This window comes from Chiloscyllium plagiosum, unplaced genomic scaffold, assembly GCF_037043375.1.
Source record: "Chiloscyllium plagiosum isolate Xiang-an unplaced genomic scaffold, Cpla_swu_hap1 HiC_scaffold_12, whole genome shotgun sequence".
Taxonomy (NCBI): Eukaryota; Metazoa; Chordata; class Chondrichthyes; order Orectolobiformes; family Hemiscylliidae; genus Chiloscyllium; species Chiloscyllium plagiosum.
Genome location: NW_028270150.1, coordinates 51,440,224 through 51,466,890, shown reverse-complemented (window position 1 = coordinate 51,466,890; position 26,667 = coordinate 51,440,224). Strand labels below are relative to the sequence as shown.

General features: G+C 38.3%; 1 protein-coding gene across 4 annotated transcripts in view; it reads right to left on the bottom strand.

Moving 5' to 3' along the window:
* The window catches only part of dcaf6 (ddb1 and cul4 associated factor 6), a 236,811-nt gene that overhangs the window by 17,085 nt on the left and 193,059 nt on the right, over positions 1-26,667 (bottom strand). For 3 of the 4 annotated variants that reach the window (XM_043700878.2, XM_043700881.2, XM_043700883.2), the window contains 3 exons: positions 11,036-11,074; positions 4,874-5,012; positions 4,622-4,778 (listed from right to left, as the gene is read on the bottom strand). In XM_043700878.2, the coding sequence (XP_043556813.1) occupies positions 4,622-4,778; positions 4,874-5,012; positions 11,036-11,074 (335 nt within the window). The remainder of the gene's footprint in view (positions 1-4,621; positions 4,779-4,873; positions 5,013-11,035; positions 11,075-26,667) is intronic. The other variant, XM_043700880.2, reaches the window with a different exon arrangement.

Sequence of the window (26,667 nt, the reverse complement as noted above, 5' to 3'; positions counted from 1 at the left end):
CAGGCAGCAGGAAAATCGACGTTTCGGGCAAAAGCCCTTCATCAGGAATAGAGGCTTCTTACTCACCCCTGTTGAATGGCTTCCTGTACCACTGTGCCATGGTCATCCTTCCTACTGTCCAGACAAACAGAAAGAACCTCAAACTTGTTGGACAATTGCAAAAGCTGACTCTCCTGGGCTCCTACCCTGTGCATCCCCTTACCAGCTTCCCTTGCAATCATATTCTTCTAAGCCAAAGCACTGACCAATTTAGAAGACCAAGCTCTAATAAGTGTGATTACTTCCCCATACAAAGAACCCAGCTAACAGAAGCATTTGGGTTTCGAGTTTCGAGGAGGGTTTGGTTGTTAGATAGCATGAAGAAGTGATCAAAGATGGTCTTATCTGTAATCGATTAATCAAGAATCACAAGACAACGAGGTCAAGAGTGTGACCACCAGTCTGGCTTGGAGAGTTTGCATAGAAGAAAAGATTTGGGGAGGATAAGAAGACATTTAATTTGGAGTAGAGAAAACACAATTAGTTGTGATGAGGGTTGAAATGACCCTGAAGATGCAAAGCTATTTGGTGCAAAGGCTGAGAGAGGAAGATAGTGTAGATATTCTAGACAGAACATATTTATGGCACATGGGGAGGGCAGTCAACAACAATGACTTTTAAACAGGAGGTGAGAAGAGTGCAACAAGGCAAGATGCTACAAGAAGACAAAGTGCTAGAGCAGCAAGATCAAATGAACCAAGGTGATTTGGTCAGGGCAGGTGGTGACAAGTCAGGGTGGGAAGGGGAAATTATGTCAATTCAATCAGCCACAATAATTTCATGGATATAAAGGATCGTGTTTGCAAGTGATTGAATGTTTTGGAGGGAGATGCTGACAGGGGTAGTGACACTTGACCTGCTAGCATAATGCACAGAAGGAGGTGAGTGGTAAGGGTGAGTTGATCAGAAGAGAAGTGCCAAGATTAGACCACACAGATGCACTGGGTGGGAATGTCAGTGAGAGAGGAGGATGGAGTTGTTACTCATAATGAGCCAATACCGTGTGCCTGGATAAGCCTGATAGACGATGCCAAAAGAGGCACAAAGGCAAATTGCAGGTTTATCTAATTGAGAGTCAAGCCTCGAATAGCAGCAAGAAAGCAGGACATTTGAGGGACACTGAATGACACTGAAAAATGTAATCTATTATGAAATTTTGGATAGCTGTGCATTTATGAAAAGACTGGGTGGGTGATCCATTTATTTTGAAATTACAGAAAAATGCATTTAATCATAAGATACGATTGTCCTGCGACTAAGAAAGTTTTGTGCTTTATATTGTTGCCTAATTGGGGCAAGACAATATGGATCACTACCTTAACAAAATTTAGGACTAAGTGTCCCCCCTACTTGTTGAAACACCAAATCACTGAGGTGTTGTCTATCCACTGGAAGACTTACCTGTGTTTTGTAGATGGAAGTGCTGTGTTTCAACAAGTGTTCCAAGTTCTAACCTGTTGTTGTATCAGGTGGACTGAAATGATGTTCAGGTTCCCTGTACCCAAGTGGAAATCCTATCCAGAGAGGGAAGCATCAGTGATCAGGATGACAGGTAGGCAGGGTATGCAACTGATACCCGCCAGATTATTGCCTTTGATTACCACCATTATCCTTCTGTTGGTTCACAGCTAGAGGAGTTACAGCCTCCCCGGTGAGTTTATATTGTTGTAAAAAAGGGATAAAATTGGTTTTGTTCGTTGTATCCATTATTCCACAAAATAAGATTTAATATTTCAACCAATCAGGCTGGGCTACCACTTTGAACAGAATATTTCTTATGTAGCACTCAAATGGCATCATAAACATTAAATATTCTCTATTTACATGTCGTTGGAACAGAACTTGATAATCTACAATAACTTCATAATTGAGGTTATAAGGGTGACATTATAGAAGTTTATAAAATCATGACACACATGGACAGGGTGAATAACCAAGGTCTTTTTCCCAGGTATAGGAGTCTAAAACTTGAGGGTGTAGGTTTAAGATGAAAGGGGAGAGATTTAAAAGGGACCTGAGGGGCAATTTATTCATGCAGAGGGTGGTATGTTTATGGAATGAGCTGCCAGTGGTGGTGGTGAAGGCTGGTACAATCACAACATTTAAAAGGCATCTGGATGGGTACATTAATAGGAAGAGTTTAGAGAGATATGAACCAAATGCTGGCGAATGGGACGAGATCAGTTTAGGATATCCAGTGGTACGGATGAGTTGGACCAAAGGGTCCTTTTCTGTCATGTATAACTCTATGACTATATGAATTTGCATTTAAAGTTGGCAACAGAACCCACAGAGGATAATGATACCATTCTTTAGAACTCAGCATGATGAGACAATGTCAGAAAATATATATTTTCCTCCTCCTACCTATCATCAGTGCACAGAAGTATATTTGAGTCACCAAAGTACCATGATATTGAACCCTCACATTAGTTAAAGGACTGTGTATTTAGCACAACTGGCATCATCCCCAGATTCTTGTCTACCTTATCTTCATGCCAGATGTTCAAATGCCATTGAACTCAAGTATTTGCTTTGTAACCAAATATTTTGCCTGTCTTATTTGAAGGGAAAAGTGAGGTCTGCAGATGCTGGAGATCAAAGTTGAAACTTTATTGCTGGAACAGCACAGCAGGTCAGGCAGCATCCAGGGAACAGGACATTCGACGTTTCGGGCACAGGCCCTTCTTCTGTCTTATTTGAAGCCTAACTTCTATGAGAAATGGTGATTATTGATAAGAAATTCAGATTTCACAACTATCGGTTTCTAAAATAGATAATGTTTTGAGCATTATTGGCATGAAATAATATCTGGTCAACACTACAAAGTGCTTTACAAAATGCTATTATCCATTCCCTCTTTCCTTAATTGTAAGAAGCATTGATGCTGCTCTACTTTTTCAAACTATTTCAGACTTGTTGAAAAGCCCAATGGATAGCAGGCATGAGAAAATAAGTGAAGACATGCATAAGGTGAAAAACAAAGAATTGCATTTATATAGAACTTTTCACAACTTCAAGATCTTCAGGAATTTTATAACTGATTCATTACATTTTGAAGTATGAGCACTGTTACAATGTAGCAAACACAGCAGCCATTCTGGCCTTCACCAGGGTCTAATGAACAGCAACATGATAATGACAAGATAAGTTGGTTTAATAATGTTAGTTGAGGATAAATGTTTGCCAGGATATCTGAAATAACTCTTCTGATCTTCTCTGAGATATTGCTGAGACCTTTTTTTTTCAAGATCCACCTGAGTTAGCAGAAATAATGCCTAATCTGAATGACAGTATCTCTTAACAGTGCAACACTCTCAGAGTGAGGCATTGAAGTGCCAGCCAAGGTTATATTTTCACTTCTTTGGAGTGGGATGATTACCTTTTGATGCACTGTGCTACCAACTACATCACAGGAGACATTAGAAATTTGAAGAGAGCAAAGAGAAAGGTGAGCAAAAGATGAAGAGAAAGAAGAGAGTTTTAGAAGGGGTGACAAAACTTTGAAGATACTTTTTGACAAAAATTGGAGTAGAGGGGTTGGGGAAATTTCAGATAGTAGTATCTTCTGAATCAAAATTGAGAGCAAACAAGAAAATCATTTCAAACAAACAACAGTTAAGCAGGATGATACAAGGTTTTAAACTTTTTGGAGATAAACTTTAGGCTCTGCTCTAGATTCAGAAGGTTCCCATTGGCTTCTTATTTTCAACTATTATTATAGGGGGTGTTGTTTGCACTTTTCATTTTTGCCACTGAATAAAAACAATTTAAGTACGTTTCATACAAATACAGCTTACAAGCAGAGGTTTTAAGATGTAAATCACAAGACAGGAATAAAGATGAACATACATATTTTTCTGAGAAAAGAAACATTATAACACGTCCTTCATTGTGTTTGTATTTTTAAAATTTTCTCTTGACCTCCCCACCTCCTCACAGAGGAATGTATGATAAAGAACAGCAGCTCTACAAGAGGACTTGGCCTCTAATAAATTTACTTAAGTGACCAGGACAGCAAATGTTGTCCAGGTCTTTGGTACTCCAGTTCACCTTTATCCTCAAACACAGTCCAAACTATTTTGCAGAGTTAATTGGTTAGTGACCAAAAATAGAAACTTTAACTATTGTTTTTCCTTCCTCATTTGGGAATGGAGGCCAAACATGAATTTATGCAAACCAATTCCCCTTACTACCTTAATATTACAGTTATAAAGTGAATTTAGTAAATTTTGAGTCCAGTCCTGAGCCTCAAAGCAAGACTATCAGAAGAACGGAGTCTTAAAGCCAGTTCAAAGTCAGGTCAGAGATGAACACCCCATTTAAACTGCACAAGTTTAACAGCAATGCTACATGAACCTAAAGTTTAATTTAAACGTACTGATGACTACACTGTTGCCCGGCTTAAAACTGACAGAGTAGATTGTGTCATTATAATTTAGTGCCTCACCTTGTGATACGTTTAGCTTCTAACCATGCATTCTAATATTTCCCTGTTAATACTTTAGCAGAATTGGTCATTCACAATTTCCACTCCAAAATGCAAAGAAAACATTTTTTTTTCAGATGAGATACTACTTACTTGGATCAAAAGGATGAGGCTGTAGACAGTTCACCACATGGTTGTCAGCTTCCAACAGCATCAGTAATTCAGCTGTCTGCCGATCCCAGATGAATATATGGCCGCAGTCTGAGCCACTAATTACATAATAACTACCCCAGAAGTTGGCTTCTTTGATCTGAACCCAAAGACAGTTAATTATCATTGTGTATTCCAACAGCAAAAATGCTTTTTACTTTTTTTAATAAAGATAGTTTTACAAGATTTGTTTACCATTGTCCTTGAGTTACGGTGGCCTTTGTAAACCATTTTTAATGTAGGTTTTCTTATGTTTTGAGTCTCTAGCTCCTCCATTTCCTTCTTTTCTTTTCTCCTTCTGAATAACTCCTGAATACGGGCAGCTGCAGTACGTCTAAATTTCATGTGTAGTAATTCAGTACAAAAGTTTAAAACAAAGGAGAAAAAAATGTTAATTAGTTGTTCCACTAAAAAATTTTAAAGAAGATTGCAGTCTTGGTCTGTCTTAACTGTCAAGGACAGTCAATTTCAAAAAGAATTACTTGATGCAGCAACAGCTTGATTCTTTATTGTGCCTTTAACAGTACAAATAAAGAAAAGGGGCACGGAAGAGATCTCGAAGGAGTTCTCCTTATTCTTTGCAGTGACAGCTGTTATGGCTCATCAATATTTGGATCACAAGGTCAATCTAAAAAGATATGCCTTTACTGTTCAGGGGCAGTCCACATTCATCTATATTTAGATAGCAGCACTGCTCCAACGTAAAGAACGGAATAGTGGAATAGGATGCCATCCATTCAATGGTATAATCTCATGCCACAGGCTTGGTAGCCCCATCTTCTGGTTTTCCTGATGACCTCACAGGAAGCAAACATTTGGTTCTGCCTTTAAAATAACCAAATCCAGTAACTCATCTGAAATAAAATTATTTTAGGAGAAAGGAATGAAATGTCCCAGAAACTTTAAAATGACAAAATTACAATGTGAGGATTCCCCAAAGTTGAAAACTATGCACAATGAAAATTAACAACACTGCTAGTTGAGTCCATTCACTAGCCACTGATTTTAGTTCTTCATTATGTGTGTAAATGTTAGTTATTAGCTCATATAAAAATAACAAAAAAACACTGAACATTTCTAAGTTTGAAAATAATATCTCTTCAAGCTGGTAAGAAAAATGAATTTGCACATATAGAATGCTTAAGTATATCACAGATCATTTTCTGGCAAATAGATAATGCTGAACCCAACCACTATCAGAGAGAAACACTGCAAGTGAATTTTCACAGTGTTCTACAAACAATGAAATATTCATTATCTCACTTTACTATTTTATTTACTATTTTTATTACTGTAGTGGGGTTGGTTCAGAAGTAAATGTTGCCAGGATATCAGAATGTCCCTGTAGTTCCACAAGCAATACCATGGCAAATTTTACATTGACTTTATCTGAAAGATGGCAGCTGATGGCATATTGTCTCCTTGAAGTATCTGCTTAACTTAATATGCTCAACTTGGGTTTGAATCTAGAAATATTTGAATCAAAATAAGAATGCTTCTGTTAAAGGTGTTAATGGTGAAAAACTGAAAACACAAGCAATCTCAGGATCATATCATCAGTAAAGATTAGAAACACAATAGAGCTATTGAGATTTCTGCCTTTCTGGTCATGATTAGTTTCTTATAAATTTGATGGGGGACTTTATTTTTGGTAGTGCTACTTTGTATTGGAGACAGCATGGCAAATGTTCTAAGGTATCCCAGTTTTATATATAAGTGTACACCTCCTTCTCAGGCAAGCTTTAATAGCATTTAAAATGCACAGGAATTGAGGAGTAAGATAATATTGAAATTCCATAGCTATTTTAAAATGAAAATGCCCTTCAAAAACATTTATCAACTCGCAGACTATGTGATTTTCATCCCATATTTAACAAATAACCTCCAAGTTTTTGAAACATGGTTTGCTATACATTTCTGGAACTGCTTATCCTTCAGGCAGCAGTTATTCCTCTTAAAATGTTTATTGCTTAAAAAAAGTTTCAAGAATTTGAATATAATACTATCCTTGATGAGGAGCTGTTGCATTGAGAAGGGATTGACCTGAATCTCTCAGGCTGGTGCAAATTGAATAATGCTGTACATGGAGCTTTAAACAAAATGACTGGGATGGGAGTGGGTTCAGGTAAGGGAAAACTTAGACTGTTAGAGAGGAGGGGCAAAGCAGTATTGTGATAGGAGCGATGATAATCTAAGTGTGACAGAGGTGAACACGTACAAACATAAGAGATACTATAGGGTCAGGAGAGGGAAAATGGTAAAGGGACAGAATTCAAGACTCTATTTGAATGCACACTACATTCATAAGAAAATAGATAAATTTATGCATAAACTGAAATCACTCTTTATAATTTTATACCCATTAGAAAGACATGGTTGCAAGGTTACTAAGTTTAGAAACTGAATATTCAAAACATATCTGACATTTCAAAAGGTTAGTAAGAAAGATAAAGAAGATGGCATAACTCAGTAAAATAGTTCAATAGTGAGAAATGATCTTGGTTCAGAAGATCAAGATGAAGAATCAGTTTAGAGGGACATAAGAAATAACAAAGGAGGGAAGTTTCTGGTGGGAGCAGTTTCTAGGCACCTTGTGAGCAGCTACATTGTAGGACAAAATATAAAAGAAAAAAATTGATGGGAGTGAGGAAGAGGCTGAGAGAGGTATTGGGAGGGAAAGGGCAAGGGGTGTGGAAGGCTGAAGGGCCAGGAATCAGGGAGAAAGAGGGTGGTTGCAAGAGAGTGGTTGAGGTGATGTGGGAGTTGCAAAAGGGTTTGGAGGGGAAATAGAAAGCTGGCATGGTGCAGGGGGAAAGGGGAGGGGAGAGGTTACAAGGTGGAATGGGTGAATAAGAGAGAAAGGCTTTGGGAGCAGGAGAGTTGAGGAGGGAGAGGAGGGCTTCAAGATGGTGTAGGAGAGACAGGATTGGAAAGAGGATGGAGTAAGGTAGGGGAGAATAGTTGGTGGGTGGGATAGAGAGTGAAAGAAGATGCATGTGGCATGAAATATATTGAAGGCATGGAAAAGAATGCTGCACAGGAGAGAGACCAGTTTTAAATCTGTCACAAACGCAGCTAACTGGATAACAACATTGAGATTATGAATCACTTGAAAAATAATTTGCAATCTCCAGTTTAAAGCTGGAAATATTCAGTAATTACTATATGGGAAAAATACAATGGAGTGTACCATAATGAATGCTGAGTGAACTGTTTACTTTAGATCGGAGATTAAAATCTGGGATGCAGTAAAATAGATTGCTTTGTGAATATGGAAATATGTTACCTGTGACCTCAACCAGATAGAATTCCTACAGTGTGGAGGCAGGCCATTCAGTCCATCAAGACTACAATGACACTCTGAAGAGCATCCCACTCAGACCTAGCCCCCCTAATCTATTGCAATAACCCCACATTTACTATGACCAATCCATCTAGCCTACACATTCCTGAATACTACAGACAATTTTAGCATGGCCACACCACCGAACCTGCACATTTTGGGACTGTAATATGACTTATGGGAGGAAACCGGAGCACCCAGTAGAAACTCATGTAGACATGAGAAGAACATGCAAACTCCACACAGAGTCACTTGGAATCAAACCTGGGTCCCTGGTATTGTGAGGCAGCAGTGCTAACCACTGAACTGCATGCCGCCCACACCTGGAAGATGTGTTTAGTGGCCATGTTTGTGTGTCAGTTATACTGGCAGAAAAATATGTTTGTGCTAACTTATGCCTGTCCTCTTATGCCAATTTAAATACTGTGGTGTCTAGGAATTAATGTTTTCCTTGATTGTTGTGGTTTTAAACTTAATGGAAGGTGGGTAATTATTAAGGATCATTGTATGAGGGATCTTCACCACAATTTAAAAAGATATATCTGGTAGATTTGCTGCCATCATCCTTTTTTCTGTTTGGGATCTACAGGGCCTGGTTTGTCCCACATGGTAGAGGAAAATCACTTGATAGTTTAATAAGACTATCAACAAGATATAGTGTATTATATGTTAGCAATCAGTTCAAGTTACACAGACTTGGGGAACATTGCTACAAGGCTAAGAGGGAGACATATATATTAAGTCTTACTCCTTTGAGGAATCAAGCCATTCAAATTTCAATGCAGCTAAATACCACAATAGTAAGACTTGTGTTAAAATATAAATGCAGGTTTATACTGAAAGACTTTTAAAAACAAATCATTAATCCAAGCTTCAGACAGAGCAAAGTTTCCTCCATCTCTGCCTCTTCCTCAACTAATTTTGCATACCATCTTCAACTAAACAATTACTGCTTAAAGATGGCACTATATTGATTATATTTTCACAAAGAACAATGCCTTGATTTTATATTTTCAATAAGAAATGTGCTACCAGCAAGGTTTAATATTTAATAAGAAACTCAAGAAGCCTGCCAGTACAACTGCATTCTGATTAAACAACCAAATGACCAGTAAACTTCACTTTGGTCTAATAAGCAATCTTAATCCAAGGTGGAATTAGTATCACTTTTTAAAAATCAATTCACTGGTTAATAAAAAAAATAAAAATCAGAATTACATAAATAAACATTATACCACAAAAAACACATGCTATTAGGGTAATGAAGCTATGCAACAGGCAGTGGGGTTAAAATGGACAACACTGATAAACAAATTTATCATTCAAGTTTGAAGAGACTGTATTCCTTCCCCTTCCTCTCCCCTTCCCAACCAACTTCAAGCACATCCAGACCAAGGGGTGATCAGTCAAGAGTGATTAAATTATGCTCACTCTACATCACTACTTCAGACCTGAAGACAATCAGTTGCTTTACTCTACATTTCAGGCCTCTGACACTGGTTTCTCTTGTGATGATACGACAGGTGTCAGGTGACTTCTAACCAAATGGGTCCCAGCTGAACAGAGCCCGGTCCTGAACTGTCATTCACAAACATTTTGCAGTGGATCCTCAAAAATAATTACATTTGCTGACATGGTGTATGTATAAAGTGAAAATTGTCTAAATGACTTTGTGAAATAGCATTTTGTGGAAGTTAAGCCAAAGCAAAGAGTAGGGTAGGGGTGACAAAAACAGATGAAATCAGCAGAGAAGCCCAGCTCTCCTATTCAAGTTACTGTTGTACAAAAGCCTACTAGGTTTTGATGTCATTTATTTATCAAACAGCAGGTTGAAAAAAAAACTAACAGATTGGAATGATTCAAAAATGCATCAAAGCCAGCCCTATTCTGAGCATGATGCGCAAATGTTAAAAATAAAATATTTTGCAATGACTGTTGCTGGAATACAGTTCTAGGACCATTAGCAGTCCTCTGGAATGTCAATCAAACAGCCATTGAATATTTGCTTTTGTGGTCAGGGAGTTATCGTGTGTGTGTTTGGGTCATGAGTTAGTGTGGGAGAAAGAAAGGGGAAGGGGTCAGAGAAATTGAAAGGAAATGGATAAGAGGAGTTTATATGCGGATCAAATTATCCAAAGTTGAGAAACTTCGTCTCTGCCCAAAAATAGCCTACATCTAAAAGATATTCATGGCCATAAATGGATTTCCTGTTCAGTATTTTCTACATTAGAAATATTTAAAAGATGGGTGATTATTTTGATAACATCTCCATTTTATTCACAAATGTTACGCTGACTTCTTTTAGGTCGCCAATTTAATTTTACATTCTACTTCAAACTGATTTTTGGATTGTTACTTCCTTGAATCTAGGATTTAAATGTTGCCAGAACAAAATAACACTAAATATTTTATTATTCTGACAATTTGTTAAGGGTTAAGTTAAAAAGGTCAAACTAATTTCAGCTCAATTCTCTGTCAACATAATTACATAAATCTGGTTATTTTTGTAATTCTATAAAGGTCACAGAGAAAAGAAAAGTTTGGTTTAAAATGCCACCCTGGTATTCTAAATTTGTAATTAAATTGAGACTTCAGAATATTAGTGTGGAGCTTCAGGTAGAAGCTCTAGATCATAGAGTAGAGGATACTGTTGATAATAACAGCAATTGCTAAATGTACTTCATGACACTCCTGATATACAATTTCAACAGTGACATACATACAGTAGCCCATGGAAAAAGGCATCATGTGCTCACTTGCTAAAATTGCCAAGAGTAAATTATTCCCTTAAATCTTTAGTACCTGACTTTGAAGGCTTTGTAAAATCGTAAATGATCACAAGTAGTAGTCAAACAGGTTAGGTTTGTTTGCACCACCTTTCCTCACCTTAATTACACATAGGCAGGAAATAGAAGGAGCACTGTCTCTTCAAGAGCAATCATGGGTTATATGAGAAAAACATGGTTTGAACTGTTAAAATCCAATCTTCAGTACTGTTAAGTAGATAGAATTACCTCATTCTATCACCCACTGCCATTCCTCTGAAAGTAAATCTATTAAGGAGAAAAAGAATAAGGGCTCAGGTTATACATGAGCAGCCTTTGGTGTCATAAAGCTGATGTCACATTCCCAGATTCTTGTTAATATCATTGGAACGAAACATTTCAGGTAAGCTCCTTAAAGGATGGTGCTAATTTTATGGCACCCATTAATATATTAAATTTTATTATAATAACCAGTGCACATTTTCTTTTTACACGAGTAGACAAAGTTCAAAAAAGTTCAAGTCTAAAGTGATAATGCAGGTCCATTTATTTGAGTCTAAATTATTGTACATTGTAGATATGAAATCATCTGGCAGACAACTCTGCAGGCTGACTCACGTTATTTCTTAATTCATATAACTATCTGGTAATAGCCTGGTGATATTATGAAATCAGTTTTGATGAACAATTCAGAAGTTTGGTTTGAACAAAAAATTCTGTGAACTCAGAAAATGTAGAAGTTTTTCAATTTGGCAGGTACAAGGATATTAAATTCAAAAAAGTGAATTAAATGAATTCATTTTAAATGGAGTACAATTGTAAGTGAATCTTTGCTCATCCAATGCTTTTACATGGTGCAAGAGAGGATACAAATTTACTTCATGATTGGTTTGTCTTGTATTTCAAAATGATAGCATTTTGCCTATGCTCAGGTTTTATAAAGGTATATTGCAAGTGGCATTTGGCTACCTTTTCTTTCTAGTTTATACTACTCAATAAGTTATGTTTAAAGACTATTCTAAACATACTGTTTAATTTTATTGACAGTACATAGACACAGAATAAAGATATTTTTGGATCATTTCAAAACAGGAAATCCTGCCAAGATATTTCAGCAAATCTGAAACAAACCAAAAATAACGTAATCAATGCAGTGGACATGCATTTTTGTTTTGTTTTGAACAATTTGTTACTGGTACTCATAACTTGAAAACTAGAAAAATGAGGCTTTTTAAATCAATGTTCATGTTCATGACAGTTAAGATACGGGTTGTTTGCAATAGACAGCACTACATTAGAAAATATTTTGCATACATCCATTTCACATACATTTAAACTGGTCAGATTTTCAAGGCTGAAATACATTTCCAAAATAAGAATGTGCACCATATGCCCATTGCATTGTATTTGAAAATGATCAGTGTTCTACAATTATTGAAAGAAAAATGAGAGTGATTTAAAATTACTCAAATAAAATAGAAAATGCCAGAAATATTCAGCAGATCAGGCAGCATCTATGGAGAAAGAATGAGTCAAAATTTCAGGTCAATGATCTTTCATCAAAAATGAATAAGATTTTAAGCAGAAAAAAGGTAGTGAGGGAAAAGAGCAAAAAGGAAAGGCCTGTGAGAAGATTGAAGACATGAGAGATTAAATGACAAAAGGATGGTGGAAGGCAAGAAATGGTAAAATGTCAAGAGACAAGAGAGGGATCTGGAGCAGATGTAATTACAAAATAGCAGAATCATTACAACTGCCATTTGAAAAAAAAAAGGGTTAAAGATTATGATTTGAATTTGCAGAACTCTGCTGATTCAGAAAGGAGAGATGAGCTGCTGTCTCACAAACTTATGTTTAGAATCATTAGCACAGTTTAGGAGATCGAGGACAGAGATGTCACAATGAGAGTGGAGCAGAGAAATAAGATTACAGGCAACTGCAAACTTCAGGTCACGTTTACAAATCTGAACAAAGTTGTCTAAAAATATGATCCAATTTATGTTCAGTCTCCCATGTGCAAAAGACCACATCAATACAGTGTATTGAATTGAAAGAACTATGAATAAATTGCTTGAAGACTTTTTGGAATCATAGACTATAGGAAAGGAGGACATAGAAGGGCAGGTTTTCACTTTCTGAACTTGGATGGGGAAGTCCTGGAGTAAGGGAGGGGTTTTGGGAGTAATTGAGGAGTGGCTCAAAGTTGAAAGAATGAAATCATATTGTCGGTGGTGGCAGAAAATGTTCCATTAAATGCGAAAGCAATTGAGATGGAAGGTGAAGGCCATGGACAATATTGTAGTTCAGTAAGGGAATGGATGAGAACAGCCATACAGGAAATGGAACGGATGTTTAGTTTAGACAATATCAATAAAACCATAAAGATTTTACTGTTCAATATGTAAGCTGAAGAATTTGAATACCCTTAGTTGCATTACACATTTTATGATTCTGAATAATCTGGTATTTGTATCTGCTCCCTCCAGCACTGCTTTCCTGCCTTCTTTTAGAGATATGGTAAAGAAAAATTGCAAACTGGGTACTGTCAAAAAAAATGTAGAGCATAATCTTTTATAGACAGGCTATAGCATAAATACTACTCCATGGCATAGCACAGATTACTGGAAAGAAAATAGACAACAAGCTAACAAAGAGATTAGAAGAGGCAATGGAAAGTTTGAGTCAAGAGACTAAATTTGAAAAATTGTTTTGAAAGAAAAGTGTGGTATGGACAGAGGGTTCGAGAGAGAGAACTTCACAGAATAGCACCCAAGCGCTGAGGGCACTTGCCGATGTTGGAATGTAAAAGTGATCAGTGTCAAGAATAGTAGCACTGAAGGATGAGGGTCGAGACTGCAATGGTAGAATAGAAGGCTTTGCCCTGTCCTATCACTCAGTCACTGGACTGAAACAGAAAATTTGGAAGTTTGCATCAATGCCAGCTTTGTTTTGGAAATATGGACATTTCTCTTAAGGAACATAAAACAGAAAATATTTAAGGGAGAGTAACATCTTGTGGCACAAGAATACATTTCAATATGTTGGTCCATCAAGTTTTAGACTACACTGCAAAGACAGGCATGTGCAAAGATTGTAAATTAATTTTTAACACTGTCAATTTATTTTAAAAAGTGATGCTCTCCTTTTCTGAATCCATATTTGCCATTAAAACCTATAATCATAAAATTACTATGGTGGAGGAGAACATTCAGCTCATCATGTCTGCACTAGCTGATCACACGAGCAACATTACCTAGTACCTTTATCCCCATACCCTTGCACACAATTTCTATCCAATAATCATCCAATGCTATCTTGAAAGTCTCAGCTGAAACTGCCCCCACATTTCCAGACAGTACATTCCATACTCTAACAAGTATTTTACAATACATGATCAGAGGAATCATTATGATTACAGCATTCAACCAACAATACGCACACTATTGAGTAGCTGCATGTGTGAGCTGAACTGCCAAATTGTGAAAAGTTTAGAGGAGTTCAGGCTAGCCTGCACTACTTGAAGGCTAAAAATCACACAACACCAGGTTACAGTCAACAGATTTGATTGGAAGCACACTAGCTTTTGGAGCAACGCTCCTTCATCAGGTGATTGTCTGATGAATCACCTGGTGAAGGAGCGTCGCTCCGAAAGCTAGTGTGCTTCCAATTAAACCTGTTGGACTATAACCTGGTGTTGTGTGATTTTTAACTTTGTACACCCCAGTCCAACACCGGCATCTCCGAATCATGACTACTTGAAGGCAACCTGCATGTCTTAAAAATAGGGTGTTATTCTGAGTGGAGCAAGAGAATGAGTTTGACCTGGGAATAGCTCATGATACAACACAATAATATGCATACACCAAAGTTCTCCAATGCAGTACTGGAGTGCTTGGTGCAGGATCAGGACAAGAGAAGAGACGCTCTCCAGGCAGGTAGACATTGAAAAGGCAATGGGAGCAGATATCCTTCATAATTGATGTCATGAATGTGGCAAGAAGTTCAATGGACTTCATATGTACAATGGTGGTCAGTGGATGCATCTTCAAATGCTATAACTCATCAATTACACCACTAGATTCTCACTGTTCATTTCATCAATACCCCTTTAATCACTTCAGTATTAATCACAACTCATACTTCATATTCATAGCTTCACCTCACCCTCACACAGTTAGCGCAGTTAAACGTTTCTGATCCACTTGCACATACTGCAAGCAAGTATAATGGGTACATCACTAAAACAGACCACAATACACACATTCACACATCTCTTGCAGGACATGATGATAGAGAACTTTAGGCAGTATCACCTAACTGGTTATATATTCTCATCTTGACAAACAAATGATGCTGGATATTATTGGAGCAACCACAACTAAGACTAAAGTGAGTTGAAGATGAATTATACTCCTTCTCACATCTCAGTTCAATCCTCCTCTCTCAATTTATTCTGATTTGCAAGCTGCAATAGTTTAAGCATGTAGCTCCTGCTTTACCACTTTTCTTCCCTCCCTGGAATCTTCTCTTGTGAACCTAAGAAAAATGCATTGCCTTGACAGAATTTGTGAACACTGCAGGTGCCTGCTACGGAGTTGGAATATTCAAAAGGCAAGTGTGTAACTTATTGACAACTTCAAATATCACTATCACCTATGTCAGGCTCCTACTCATCAACTACAGTTCTGCCTTCAACACCATGATCCCCTCCAGACTAATCTCAAAGTTCCAAGACTTTGGTCTCAGCTCTGCCCTCTGCAACTAGATCCTCAGCTTCCTGACCCACAGACTGGAATCAGTGAAGACCGACAACACCACCTGCTCCACGATAACCCTCAACACTGGTATCCCACAAAGATGTTTTCTCAGCCCCCTACTGTACTGCCTGTACACCCATGACTCTAGCGAAATTCCAAACAAACACCATCTACCAATTTGCTGACAACACTACCATGGTAGGACGGATATTAAATAACGATGAATCAGAATACAGTGAGGAGAGAGAGGGCTTGATGACATGGTGCAATGATTGCAACCTCAATGTCAGCAAAATAAAAAAACCTGCATGGAGAAAAGAGGACACACCTCCATCTACATCAACGGAGCTGAGGTGCAGGGGTTCAAGAACATCAAGTTCCTCGGAGTCACAATAACCGACAATCTGTCCTGGACTTCCCATGTAGATACAACAGTCAAGAAGACACGCCAACATCTCTTCATCTGGAGACTCAGGAACTTTGGCATGTCCAAAAGGACCCTCACCAACATTACAGATGCACCACAGAAAACATTCTATCTGGGTGCATAATGGGCTAGTACGGCAACTGCTCTGCCCAGGACCATAAGAAACCACAGAAAGTTGTGTGTGCAGCTCAGACCATCATGAAAGCCAACCTCCCAACTATTCACTCTATTTACACTTCTCTTTGCCACGGAAAGGTTGCCAGCATCAAAGACCCTTCTCACCCCGGTAATACTCTCTTCCAAGCTCTTCCATCAGGCAGATGATACTGAAGCTTGAACACAAAGATACAGAAGCTGGACTGCTGAATGGATCTCTCTAACTTCAAATAATGTTGATCTTGCTTTGCATGCCTCCAGTGCAGTTGTCACCTTGTACGCCTCATTCTAAGCATTCTGTGATCTGTATGCTCTTGTTTGCTATGACTGGCATGTACTGCTCGCAAAACAAAGCTTTTCATTGTATTTAGGTACATGTGACTACAATAAATCAAATATTATATGCTGTATTACAATAATGTTTAATGCAGGAACTCAAAGACCTGAGTTCTGCAAAGGTAAGTTGACTGTTATGTTAATTATAACTGTGTTAGGCTGTCATGCATAACAGTTACTTTTCCAATTGTTAAAAATACTATACAGCATTAAAATATTTTAAAAGTCCAGTCATCCTTTTCTGTCATATTTTGCGCTGTGATTTACAATCAGACAATTTTGGTTGACACATTGCATTTGAAAATTCAAAAACATCTCTTTATCTTATACCTCCAATAATTGATAGGCTCTCTGCATTGAAATAGCAATGAGATATCTCTCCTTTCAATTGGTTTCAGGCAATGTGGTTCCTTATACAAAGTTTTTATTGTGTCAGCAGTAGCCATTATGGGTTTCAAAAGCTACAAACGGTTTCAGCTCAGCTGTGTCTCTATTGACACACAGTGATAGCATTAAACCACATGACATCGGAGCAGAAGTAGGACATTCAGCCCATTAAGCCTGCTCTGCCATTCAATGTGATCATGGCTGATCTGATCATCCTCAAACCCACTCTCTTATTTCCTTTTCCCCATATTGCTGGTTTCTGTTATTAATTAAAAATCTATCTCAGCTTTAAAAATACTGACCTAACCTCTACAGCTTTCTGCAAAGAATTTAACAGATTTACTACCCTCTCAGGGGAGAAATTCCTCCTCATTTCTGTCTTATGATCACTTATTTTGAGATTGTGGCCTCTGGTCCTAAACACTCCTACAAGGAGCAACAACCTTTCTGCATCTGACCTGTCAAGTCCCCTAAAATCTTGAGAGCTTCAATTAGGGCACCTCTCTTTCTTCTAAACTCCAATAAGTACAAACCCAACCTACTCAACGTAGCCTCAAAAGACAGTCCCTTCAGGTGCAGGGTCAGCTGAGTGAGTTTTCTTTGGACAGCCTCCAGTCCCATAAAGGCTTCCCTTAGATAATGGGTGCAAAACTGCTCACAGTATTCTAGTTATGGTCTGACTAGTGTCTTGCACAACTTGTGCAAGACCTTCCTATTTTTTATACTGCATTCCCATTGAAAGAAAGGCCAATATTCCATTTGCTATTTCTGTTACTTGCTATTGCCTGCTGACCTGTATGCTAGTTTTTGAGAATTATCCATGAAGAGTCCCAAATCTCTCCATCCTATAGCATTCTTTAGTCTTTTATAGCTCCTGTATTCTTCTTTTCAAAATGTATAACTTCCCATCTTCCAACATTTTTATTTCCATCTTCCAAGTTTCTTCCCACTCACTTAGCCCACCCACATCCCTCTGTTGACTCACCATTGGCCTTCCAAACTATTTTTGTGTTATTTGTAGAAGTGGCTTTAGTACATTCAACTTTCCTCATCCAATTCATTAATATATATGTTGCTCTCACCACCGATCCTTGTGGCACTCCACTAGTTACAGTTTCCATACTTATTCCTCCTTTCTCCCAACTTTCTAGGCAATCCTCTATCCATATTGTCTCCAACACCATGGGTTCTTATCTTCACGTCTTTTACAAGGCATGCATTCTGAAAATCCCAATATATCCAAATAAAGGTAAAGTCATCATAGTCCCAGAGGATCACAGGGCTGCTCTCTCTTTAGAGAGTTTAACCTGAAAGTCACTACATCTCAGAGGGAGAGAATTTGAGAAGGAGAGTCTTTCATGGAAACCTCGGTCAGTATGGAAATTGAATGTGTGCTGTTGGCATCACTTCGCGTTGCACACCAGCTAACTGAGCTAACCAACCCCCTACATCCAAACATAGACAGAGTCTAAGTAGAAATCTTCCTGGTTCCCTACTATTATTTGGATCTACTGTTCATTACTTTCTCCACCGTGTGGGTGGCACAGTGATCAGTACTGCTGCTTCACAGTGCCAGAGACCCGGGTCGAATTCCCGCCTCAGGCAACTATCAGTGTGGAGTTTGCACATTCTCCCCATGTCTGCGTGGGCTTCCTCCGGGTGCTCCGGTTTCCTCCCACAATCCAAAGAATGTGCAGGTTAGGTGAATTGGCCATGCTAAATTGCCCGTAATGTTAGGTGAAGGGGTAAATGTAAGGGAATGGGTCTGGTTGGGTTGCTCTTCGGAGGGTCGGTGTGGACTTGTTGGGCCGAAGAGCCTGTTTCCACACTGTAAATAATATAATCAAATCAAAATATTCTAACAAATTTGTCAGGCATGAAATCTGTGTGAAAAAGACAAAAACTGAAGGCAGTCACTAATGAGCCAAGTGTGCATTTCAGAACGCACAAGACTGCATGGGGCAAGTTCAATGTACACAGAAAAATCAAAACATAAAATGATGTATGGGGAGTATTCCGGTTGTGCCACAGAAAACTGCTATACAACGGTAGAAAGCTGTCTTTATTCCTGTATACCAAAAGTCTTGCCATAAAAGTCAACCTAGAATTTGCTTTGCCAATTCTCTTTTTTTGCATGCTATTTTGAGCGTTCCACCCACAGGAACATCCAAAGTTCTCTGTACTAACACTGAAAATGTTCACAGTTTTAAAAAAAATATTGTTTTATTCTTACTACCAAAGTCAATAACCTCACAGTTTCTCTCAATCTGTCATTTTGTTATACACTCATTTTAACTTGATTTATATCTCTTTGCAGCCTTTCATCATCCCCCTCCCCCTGTGTATACTTGAGTAAAGGTCGATCTCGTGTAAAAATCGAACCCCTATTTTTGGTCAAAAAATATGGGATTTTTCGTATATCTGGTGTGAAAGTCAGCCCTGGTTCTTCACAAATAACAGATCAACATTTGAGAGTCAGGGTATTATCCTGTACATAAATGTTACGATGAGGAATTTTTTTCATGCTATGATGTGTTTTGGTACAATTTATACCAATTTGGTGTGAAAGTTTAAAACGCATCAGGTCAGAGTCAGGTGACAACCTCCCTTTGTGTGTAGCTCAGCTGAAGTCAGTTCCCTACAGCACTCATGGAATACACATACCTAGTTGAGATTTTGTAAATTCTTCATCATTTTGCAAAAATGCCCTCCAGAAAAAACAAAAATTATATAGCAGTATTTAAAATGAAAGTTATTAAAGCTGCAGAGAAGACAAGTAACTGTGTAGCAGCAAAAGAATTGTGTGTTTTGAAGAAACTCGTGAGAAAGATATCAAACCAACTTCAGGCAATTCCAAAATGAAAGTGTGCCAACAGAGGTAAACCTAGCAAGTGGCCATAATTGGAGAAAAAAGTTGCTAAGTGGGTACTTGAAAATTGTCAAAGTGGAAAATGTGTTAGTCATGAAGCCTTCTGAATCCACGCACAAAGCGAATCAAAGGAGGATAGAATTTTGGATTTTAAGGCAAGTGCTGGATGACGCACGAGATTCATGAGAAGACATGACTCTGTACGATGATATCATTCTTCCTCATGATTATGAAACTTTATTCGGTACTGAAGATGTTGAACAGTGTGATTTTGCAGGATTTTAATCAATTTTAATGTATTTGACATTAGCTTAAAAATGTGTTGCTGGAAAAGTGCAGCAGGTCAGGCAGCATCAAAGGAGAAGGAGAATCGACGTTTCGGGCATAAGCCCTTCTCCTGCAACACATTTTTAAGCTCTGATCCCCAGCATCTGCAGTCCTCACTTTCTCCTAGTTTGTATTTGACATGTTTAGTTTAAGATGTACCATGTAATTGTAACTTAAAACCATATTATATTTCTAATACAGTTTTTGTATGTATAAATGAAAGTTTACTAATTCATTTTTGTGTCATTATCTTTATCCTGTAATTACCATAATCCGTTGTGATTTTTTTCTTAATTTGCTTAGAGATTAACTGGGTTTCTGCTAAAGGTACAATATTTTGGACTATAGCATGAATTTAGGCCACTCAAAAGTAGTATTCATATAATATTTGACCCTGAAAATTTAACCTTAAAAATAGTCCAAAAAATTCAACATTTACACAAGTATGTACAGTATATTCCTGCCTATCTTTGTATCATCAGCAAACATGGATTTGTTACTCCTGGGCTTGAAGTTATTAATATTAATTGTAAAAGTGTTGAGACTCTTGCAGCCCTCCACTAATTACAGCCTGCCCCATTTCTCACTACACCCTGTTTTGCTCCATTATTCAATCCTCCAGCCTTGCTAACATATCTCCAGATAAATGAACCCTTGTCTTACTTCTATGTAACACCTTTTTGAATGCGTAACACCTTTTTGGAAATTCAGGTTTGCTACATCTACTGGCCCTCTCTTTATCTGCCCTTCTTGTTACTTGCTCAAAGAAATCTCTATAAACTCATCAAATACAATTTTTAAAAGTCCTGCTGACATCATTCGATCTTACTCTGTGCGTTCTGAGTGCATTGTTAATATTCCACAATAATAGATTTTAGTACTTTCCTGACAATTGATGTCAGATTTACTAACTTGTAGTTATCTAATTTTTTCTTCCCCGCCCCCTTTTGAGTAGCAAGGTTCAATTTCCTAACTTCCAATCCCGACTATTGTAGAATCTTGGAAATGTAAGAAAATAGTAACAAGTGTATCTGATTTCTCTGTAGCCGTCTCTTTTAGGATTGTAGAATGGGGGTTCGAATGTAGATAAATCCTGGATTTGCAGGTTTTTACTCCCTTAACTTTCTCTAATATTTTTGTCTCTGATGATACTATGTTTGCATATTTTACACTTAACTTCTTAGTTACCCTCTATATTTGGTATGTAATTTGTCTCCAACTGTGAACACAGATGTAAAATATCTGTTCTACAGCTGTGCCATTTTCTCATTCCAGATGATAACTTATCCTGTCTATGTCTCCAAGGAACCAACATTTACTTTAGCTATATTCTCTTCAAGATTCATTCTTGCACTTTGAGTTTAAAATAAACTTTTTGAGTCCCTTGAAGATTGTCAATAGGCCAAATGTCAGATAATTCCACACCTAGAATAGAAAAAAAGTAGTGTTTGAGTTTTGGATCAACTAATATGGATATATAAATGCAGAGCTGAAAAAGCAACTTTCTGATTACCGCTAATGATCAACTAAACTGAAAGAAAACCTGAAACAGACTTCCTCAACACTCAGTAGCAGACTTTGTTAAATTATTATTCATTCACAGGTGAAATGATCATCAACAGGAACAACATGGTATCTTCTATGTCATGAAATGTCCCAAGGCACTTCACAGGAACATTACAAAATAAAGTACACTGAACCACCCAAGAGGATATTGTGCTGGATTTACCAAGAAGCAGAAACAGCAATCTCATGCAGATTGTCACTCAGTTTCTTCTTTTTCAAACACAAAACAAAAGTTCTGCATTCTGAAAGTAGATTCTGATTACGACTCCTTCAGAAATACAGAGCTGCACTTCTATTCTTATAGGTACCTCATCGGATAAAATAGCAAGGCAAAGGCAAATTATGAATAAAGGCAAAATGCTGCGGATGCTAGAAACCTGAAACAAACAGAGAACGCTGGAGAAACTCAGTAGGTCTGGTAGTATCTGTGGAGAGAGAAACCGGGCCCATGTTTTGAGTCCGGTATAACTTCTTCAGATCTGAAGAAACTTTAACTGTGTTTTGCTCTCCACAGATGCTACCATACCTGTCAAGTTTCTCTAGCATTCTGTGTTTAAGGCAAAGTATGTTCCCTTTATCAAAGTAGTCAGTTGCCATATGCTGAAAAGTATAGATGCAGCATCATAGCTACTTGGACAGCTGTTGTCAAAGGGCAAATATGTAAGGCAAGTGTGAAGCTAGGGTGCCCAGGAAAATAAGATGCCAAGGGAAAGGGGATAAGTGTCAATCCATTAGGGTAACAAGGAAGCCAGGAAAATAGTGGAGTTTTTGGAGTAGAACAAGACAGGAGATAATTGGTTGGGAGGCAGGGATGGGGTTGCCGAATGTTGAATCTGGCAAGACACTGGTTGGGTGCTGGTGGAGAGATGGGTGTGTGCCAAGTCTGAAGCAATGGGATTTCGTGTTTGCTAGCGAGGATAGAAGTGGGTGGGAAGAGGTGGAGGAGTGTTTACATTCTGAAGAGAGTGGAAGTCGGGTCCCAGGAGGGATCAGGGGCTGAAGAGCTCCTGGGAAAGGGTTGAGGCTATGTTATGTCGACAATGGGTCAGCGAGGGTTTGGCCCAAAGTGGGATGAGCTTGCACTGGGTCCTGGCAGACAGGAGGGTCAGGTTGGTTCAGGGTCTGTGGGGTATAAGGGTCTTGGGCAGAATAGTTAGGTACATTTTAGGCAAGCTGGGCTTCCGTTTAATACTTAGCCTGGAGTTGGACTTTTTATTTAATAGCCTAACTTGTCATAAGGAACTGATTATTTATCTTCAGCAACACCCCCAGAACTCCCCAATTTAAAAAGGATTCTTTCGGACAATATTGGGCAAAAGGGAATTGTCCAGCAGAATCTTTAACTTACAGGGAAATTCCTTTGGAGTCCATCACAGGGATTCCATAGGATGCCTATTTACAACACCTATCTATGCTTCAGAAGCGGTTATTTGGCCATCAAACCATTTGGGCCATTAGGACAGAGACCAAATGTTTCTCAAAGATCTCATTTTTGGAAGCATCTTAATATACGGGAATGACGTACAGAGGTAAAAAAGTGAGGTGGGCATGTTCAGAGCCTGGATCTTAGACAACTAAAGGCACACCAATGCTGGGGCAATTTAATTGAAGTGCAGAAGAGGCCAGAATTAGAGAAAGACATAGGTCAGAGAATTGTGGAGGTGGAGATCATGCACATGGGGAAGAGTGAAGCCATGGAAAGATTTGCAAGCAAGGATACAATTCCAAAATCAAGGGAGTCAATCAGTAAGCAAAGGAGTGATGGGAAAGAGGATTTGCTATGTTAAGACACGAGCAAGAGTTTTAGATGACAGAGGTACTGTGAGGGAACCAGTGAGGAGTGCATTGGAATAATGCAGTCTAGAAATGAGAATTACAGCAGCAGATGAGCTGTGACAAGGGTGGTCAAGTGATGTTAGGGCTGAATTACCATCTGTAAAATGGAAGGTAACAACAATCTGCAGTTCTATCTTACTTATTCTTAGTACACTGCAATCTTGAAAGTTTATAATAGTAGAGAAACTCAACAAATGTACATAATGCACTGGTTTTGAGCTGGCAGCAGAGTCAGGATAGAGATATTACATTGGGGTATTTCAATGGACTGAATATCCTTTTCACACTCTGAATGTATTCAGAGTTTTTAATCAGACAGTTAATCAATTAAAGATTATTGAATCCAGTTATATAGAATATTATTGCTCCCTAAAGAAATGTCCTTTGACTTGGACATGATGTTCAATCACCTATGAAGGCATTTCCTAAGCAGTCACATGTAGAGCACCAAATATACTTAGTTCTGCTTGTGTTTTGGGGAATATGGCAAAAGTTTTAATATCTCTGCAGTCTGTTTCCTAAAGACTGATTTTCCTCTAACTAGGAGCTCTGGAAACCTTACCTGGAGAGTTGCCTAGGTCGGAAGACTGCGATCCCAATTAAGAGTATCAACAGCTGCTGCTTTGTAGCTTGATGGTCTGTAAAATGTCAATGCAAATATAAAGTCCTACCAGAGAACTTTGTTGATTTAGACCAATTTATACATCCTTAACTGTCTATCCTGTCCATTGACTGGGAGCTCAATTCTGTCCAAGTCCAAAAGTTTGGACTCCTTTTCAAGATGAGTAAAGTTATTATCATGCTGAGGCATTTTCCAAAAAATTGCTTACTATTAGAAAAGTTAAGAATTCTGGAAGAAATGAGAATGATGATAATTTGCATGACAAATGAATATCCTTTATCACTTCCTCTAGTTGTTATAAGGAGTCATCTTCTTACATACTGCTTGCTGAACAGAAAGCCAATGAACAGCAGCTTTGGTATCAGACGAAAGATTAAATATTTGGTCAGCAGTGGAACTACCTAAACTTTGAACTGACAAAAAAGCTGAGAAGAATAGAAACTTCAAATTTTACTCCTCCAGGTAAAATAACCTGCACTCACATGCTTTCATTCAAGATAGATTGTCCACAGAGTGCAAAGGGATTTACAGAAAGAATAGCTTTGCATGCTAATTTGCATATTTTAGATGTCAGTCTGTACTGGCAAAAAAATCAGTACAGACCAAACTGCTTCTCTCTAACTCCATAAACACTTTCCCAGACCCCGATCTGCGCCACCTGAGAACTAATACACTGGACTGTTTTTTTTTGTACTCAATATTACTGCCAGTGTTAATGTCATGAATAGTGTCCACTGTGTCCTAGAAACAAGAACTTTGGAGTAAAAGATTTCTGGCCTAAGCATACGGGCTTTATTACCTGCAATTAATATTCCCTGCAATGCTGAGAGAAAAACAAAGAAACAAAGAAAATTTACAGCCCAGGACCAGGCCCTTCAGCCCTCCAAGCCTGTACCAATCCAAATCCACTGTCTAAACCTAAGGATCTGAAAGAAACAAAGAAGAGAATCCTGTGTTTGACATCCAGACTCAAGCAACTGAAATAGGAAAATATCTGGTAATGAAGAGGGGATGCAATGAGGAAGGAAGTGAGAATGGAACTGAGGGTAAGGGCAGGGATTCTGGGAGCACCATTTTAATGGAGAAAAGAGACACTAATACTATTACTTAACAAAACTTTTGGGGAGTGAAAGTATCAAACAGCCAGTGCAGTTGATTAAAGGAAAGACGAGTATCAGCTTGCCCAATTTTTGTTTTAAAATGTCAACCTCAGAATATGGATATTGCTGGGGAGGCCAGTATTTATTCCCACCCTTAATTACAAATGACAAGGTGATGGTGATTCATTTCAGTCCATGTGGTTTACATGGCACTTGGGAGAGGAAGTGATACACTTTATTTAGGATTGGCTATCAGGCAGAAAACAGAGTAGGATTAAATGGGGTACTCTCATATTGGCAGGCTGTGACTAGTAGCCTATATTGCAAGAATCAGTACTTGGCTTCCAGATGTTCACAATATTTATCATTCATTCAGATGTACAAACCAAAAACGATATTGCCAGAAGTGTGGATGACACAAAGCTAATTGGGGATAAACGTTGTGAGGGAGATGTAAAGTGATTGAAGGAGATTTAGACCAGCTTAGTGAATGGAGAAGGATATGATACATGAAATAATTTTTCAAAATGTGAGTTTGCCCACTTGGTAGGAGGAACAAATGTGCAGAATATCTCAAACTGAGAGAGTAGAAAATGTGGATATAAAAAAGGAACTAGATGTTCCTGTTAATAAGTCACAGAATGCTAACATACAGATACAGTAAACTAACTGCATGCCAATGAAACATTAGAGGTTATTGCAAGAAGATTTGAGAACAGTAGTAGCAGTAAAATCTTGTTTAAGCTTGGTTGGGAGTCCTCTGCATCCCTGTTCCAGAGGTGTGTAATAATGTCTCTGAACAGGCTGATTGAAACACATCTAGATGTTTGGTTAGACTGTACCTGAAGTATTATGTGCAGTGTTGATCTCATAACTTCAGGAAAGGGAGCACAATAAAAGTTCACCAGACCTGCTCCTGGGATGCTAGGAAGAGAGACTGGGGAAACTTGGCCTGTATTCTGTAGAGTTTTCAAGAATGACAGGTGCTCTCATTGAAACCCACAAGAGATTAAAAGGAGAAAATGAGGACTGCAGATGCAAGAGATCAGAGTTGAAAAGTGTGGCACTGGAAAATGACAGCAGGTCATGCAGCATCCGAGAAGCAGGAAAATCGATGTTTCAGGCATAAGCCCTTCATCAGGAATGAAGATATTTAAAGGGACAGGCAGAGTAGAGAGAAGTAAGATGCTTTTTGTTGGGAGACTTGAACTAGGAGAGACAATTTAAAAATAAGGAGGGGGGTGGGATGTGGGGAGGAGGTGGCAGTTGAAACTGAGATATGAGGGGGGGGGGGGGGGGTTTCTTTTTTCCACTCAGTGGGTTGCAAATCTTGGGAATTCTCTATCCCAGAAGGCTGTGGAAGCTCTATCTTTGGGGGCATGTTTAAGGCAGAGGTTGATAGATTTCTGATTACCAATGACGTAAAAGTATTGAGGGTAATGTGGTCAAAAGGCATTGAAGCATTCACAGTCAGCATGATTGTATTAAATGGCAGAAC